We start from the raw sequence: 3,625 nt of genomic DNA on the forward strand, positions 1-3,625 counted from the left end.
CATCTCTTTGTTTCACGTAGGTAAAAACACAACAAATAGTACACTATTTCTTAAAGTTCTATGTGCCTAAATGTAATAAACTTTGCATGACTGTTTGCAACATTGGCGCCATAATAGTATTTTTTTGCGCGCACTATGTCTGTGCCTATATCTTACACCATCACAACATGTCAGAATGTTAACATCTAACTAGTTTACCTCACAAATTATAAGTAAAAAATGATTTTATCTTAGATAATTATGTGGACTAAGTCACAATACACAATACAATTATCACATAAAAACAATCAATATTTATTAAAATAATTAATAAAATAAGTACAACAACATAAGCTCACGACTATTTTTCCAATTAGGGTAGTCAGAGGTTCTGGCTACTCCTTTATGATATTATTTAAATAACTTCGAAACAAATTTTATACCTAAAGCCTTCAAGTTCATGCCTCGGTTAAAAAAAAATACTTATTATAAAAAGCCAACAACTAAACCTAAGAAATAAAAATAATGAATTATAAAATCATACATAACATAACCCTAAGAGTTTCCTATTAGAATGCAGTGTATGTAGTAGGTACAGCGCCACCTATTGAGTAGTAGCTAGTTCTAAATCATGCGTGTAGATGACTCGAGTGTGCACATGTGGGACATTTGATTCAATCTCCGATAACATCCGAGTGTATCCTTTTCGAATTCCATGAGTATTTTGTATTATTCTTTTACTTTTGAGTCGATGTATTATTAGTTGGTTGTATGTATCGATGTTTTCTCTTCTCAACCACTACTTCAAAACAAAAAATATATCGAATTCTGCATTATGTCTAGTTTTCAGAATATCGTTTTAGATTAGACTTAGAATAAAAACTAAAGTTTACATGGCAATAATCTTCTTACACACAAACATTTGAATGACAGAACGAAAATGAGGGCGTATACCAGAAATGCTCCGACAAACGTCAGAAATAACAAAGAAGAAATTCCAAAAACGAAAAGCTGTTGAAAAGTGCTGTCAGATACAAAATTTGGGATTACAAAAAAGCGGAACTTTTGGTGTTTACAATGACAAATCTACCGTGTGGGCGCGATTAGGGAGAGTGTACGAACAAGGGCAGACATGGTTAGGTGGAGGCTGTGCCTGGCGCTTGCCGTCATGCTGATGTTACCCACGAGGATCAGCTGCAAATCCGACGACGATGAGGAAGAAGAGTAAGTTACCCTAAGAATCACTACAACGAACAATCAACCCCAGCAACAACCCGAATATAACCCCAATAATACCACTAGCTTAGGTTAATGACACTGGCGATCCTCAGTGGGACCTGTGTAGGTATATCGCTCAGTGAATCGCAAAATTTTGGAGAAATATCTCACCCTATTTTATTAGCTCTACAGCCGTTTAAAAATACTACAAGATTCTTTTATGAAATGTGATGGACAAATAGAACTTCTGACATAAATAAGTGGATAAGCTTTCATTTTCTGAAATGTGTATGTACATAAATTCCATAATATATATTTTGCTGTTTGTGTGTCCAACTTATGGCTTAATTACCTATTGAAAAGGAACTTGCATCATAAATCAAAGATAAATTAATATCAAAAAACATTACATTCGCGCTGCAAGAGCGGTATACGGGTCGATCTGAATATTAGAATCTGTGAGCAAGATTATTGTCCTAAGAAACATTTATAATAACGAATTATTTTAACAACTAACTGATTATCAGACATCAGGTAAGATAGAATAGCTAGCAGATTCATATATTCGGGTCGGGCTGTGGAAAGAAGAAAATCGCTCTAACGGAACGCTTTTTCGGATTCTCACAGCAGTGACAGTAAAGAAGGTAACATTCGAACTTTGACGAAGGCATCGATCGGCAGGCGAGGTGAGGAGGGGGAGGAAGATGACGACGACGATGATGATGACGACGAGGAAGAGGGGGATAAGATTGGAGGACAGGCTATATCGGCGGAGGGTAACGCGGCAGCGGCGGCGGCCGCTCGCCGCTCACCAGGGGTACTTGCCACGCCCAAGGCACTCGGTCTAGCCATCACCAGAACCGCCAAGAAACGTCCCCTCGAGTGCTACGTTTGTGCGTATAAGTCAGAGACGCCGCTCAGAGCATGCTTGGATCCGACAAAATTTAGGTGAGTCAAATTTTGCTTACATTTGTTCCTTTGTCAAAACCACGATGAAGACAGACGTCGTAGTCTGCATCTGTAGCGTAATATTTACTTGTTGATGATGATAAAAATGAAAATAAAAAGAAAATAAATAAAATGATGTGTAGGCACCACACACGTTAAAGTCTCTGTAAGATTTAACCATTTGTTCTACGTTCAATTTAATACCAATAACGTATGTCTACGAGACACTACTGTTATAACTAACCTATCTACAGCTCTACCATGCTTGCAGAGATGAAGCCCAACCATGCATGCTCAACGAGGAGGTGTGTATAGGGAATCGAAGGTGAAGACCTTTTATGTTTCGTAGGTTTGCTGCCCACTGACTGAACGGTTTGAAGGCTTATACGGTACTGAGATTGGTTCTGTTGTTGCAGAGTACACACGATAACATGTCACAGCGTGGACGACAAGTGTTTCACATCAGTGATATCGAAGGGCGACTCGTACGAAGCTGTCGTGCGAGGCTGTCGATCTGGCTGCGTCGGCTCCCCGGAGACCACGTGTTGTGAGGTATACGCACCATTTGCAAAAAAAATATTAAAGTGAAAAATCGATTACAGAAATCAAATTCACCTTCGCTTACACATAAATCACCATTTCTTAATATTTAGCTGTTTTAAATGAAAATGACACCTTACGGAAAAGCCTTTAAGTATATTCAAAACCAAAAAGATAACTTTTCTTGTGTTAAATATTAGTAAAGCCGTTGTCTATAATTGCTAAGAGAGCTGTAGAAATAGAGCTTGGGAACTATTTTTAATAGACTAAAAGAGTACAATGTACAAACTTATCTTTCGTATTATTGTTCTCTTTGTCAAGGAAGTCATCTCCATCTTTACCAAATTTACATATTTTTTTCAGCTAAACCGTTGCAACAACCAGGCGTTTGCGATGCCTCTCATCCAGCCGCGGTCAGCGCTAACCGAGAACAGACCTAGCAAGACGAACAAATGTTTACCGCCCAACGTGGTATTCTTCATAACCGTACTACTAGTGCTACAAACCGTGGTCAAAGTCGCGTTCGTGTAGTGAGCATTCAGAACCCATCCCAAGAGGAACTACGGCTACAAAGCACTGCAAGATGTCATCTTGGGAACGCTTTAAGGTTGAAAACTTTCTACCCATTATATCGCTTGACCCTGAAGCAAGTCTTTCACGTTTCAAATGATTGAGTTGTATAGTTTAGGATATATCTAATGATGATAGTGGTTTTATTTTTCCATTGTAAAAGATTTCAATGAGATTGAAATTTGTCATTTCAAAATTTTCGAAAACTATGACGGGATGGGTTCTGAGATCAGTAGTACGGAAAATGGACCGATAATAAAATGTATGTGTGAAGTGAAGAATATTTGTTTTAAAGTCATTTTTTATTGTTTAATTGGTAAAATTTATTATATTCTTTCGTAATCTAGTTTTTCTTTTTAATAAATGCGAG

The 3,625-nt window shown here is 37.7% G+C and overlaps 1 protein-coding gene across 2 annotated transcripts; it reads left to right on the forward strand.

Moving 5' to 3' along the window:
- Positions 1 to 1,042: 1,042 nt before the first annotated feature.
- Positions 1,043 to 3,372, forward strand: LOC126373366 (uncharacterized). 2 transcript variants are annotated; one of them, XM_050019516.1, is made up of 4 exons: positions 1,043 to 1,203; positions 1,825 to 2,145; positions 2,562 to 2,697; positions 3,049 to 3,372. In XM_050019516.1, exons 1-4 carry the CDS (start codon positions 1,112 to 1,114, stop codon positions 3,214 to 3,216), a joined length of 717 nt encoding a protein of 238 aa, XP_049875473.1. In that variant the 5' UTR covers positions 1,043 to 1,111; the 3' UTR covers positions 3,217 to 3,372. The 2 variants fall into 2 exon arrangements, with proteins under 2 accessions (XP_049875473.1, XP_049875475.1); XM_050019518.1 differs by having other exon boundaries at positions 1,879 to 2,145.
- Positions 3,373 to 3,625: the final 253 nt, after the last annotated feature.

This window comes from Pectinophora gossypiella, chromosome 15 (assembly GCF_024362695.1).
Source record: "Pectinophora gossypiella chromosome 15, ilPecGoss1.1, whole genome shotgun sequence".
Taxonomy (NCBI): Eukaryota; Metazoa; Arthropoda; class Insecta; order Lepidoptera; family Gelechiidae; genus Pectinophora; species Pectinophora gossypiella.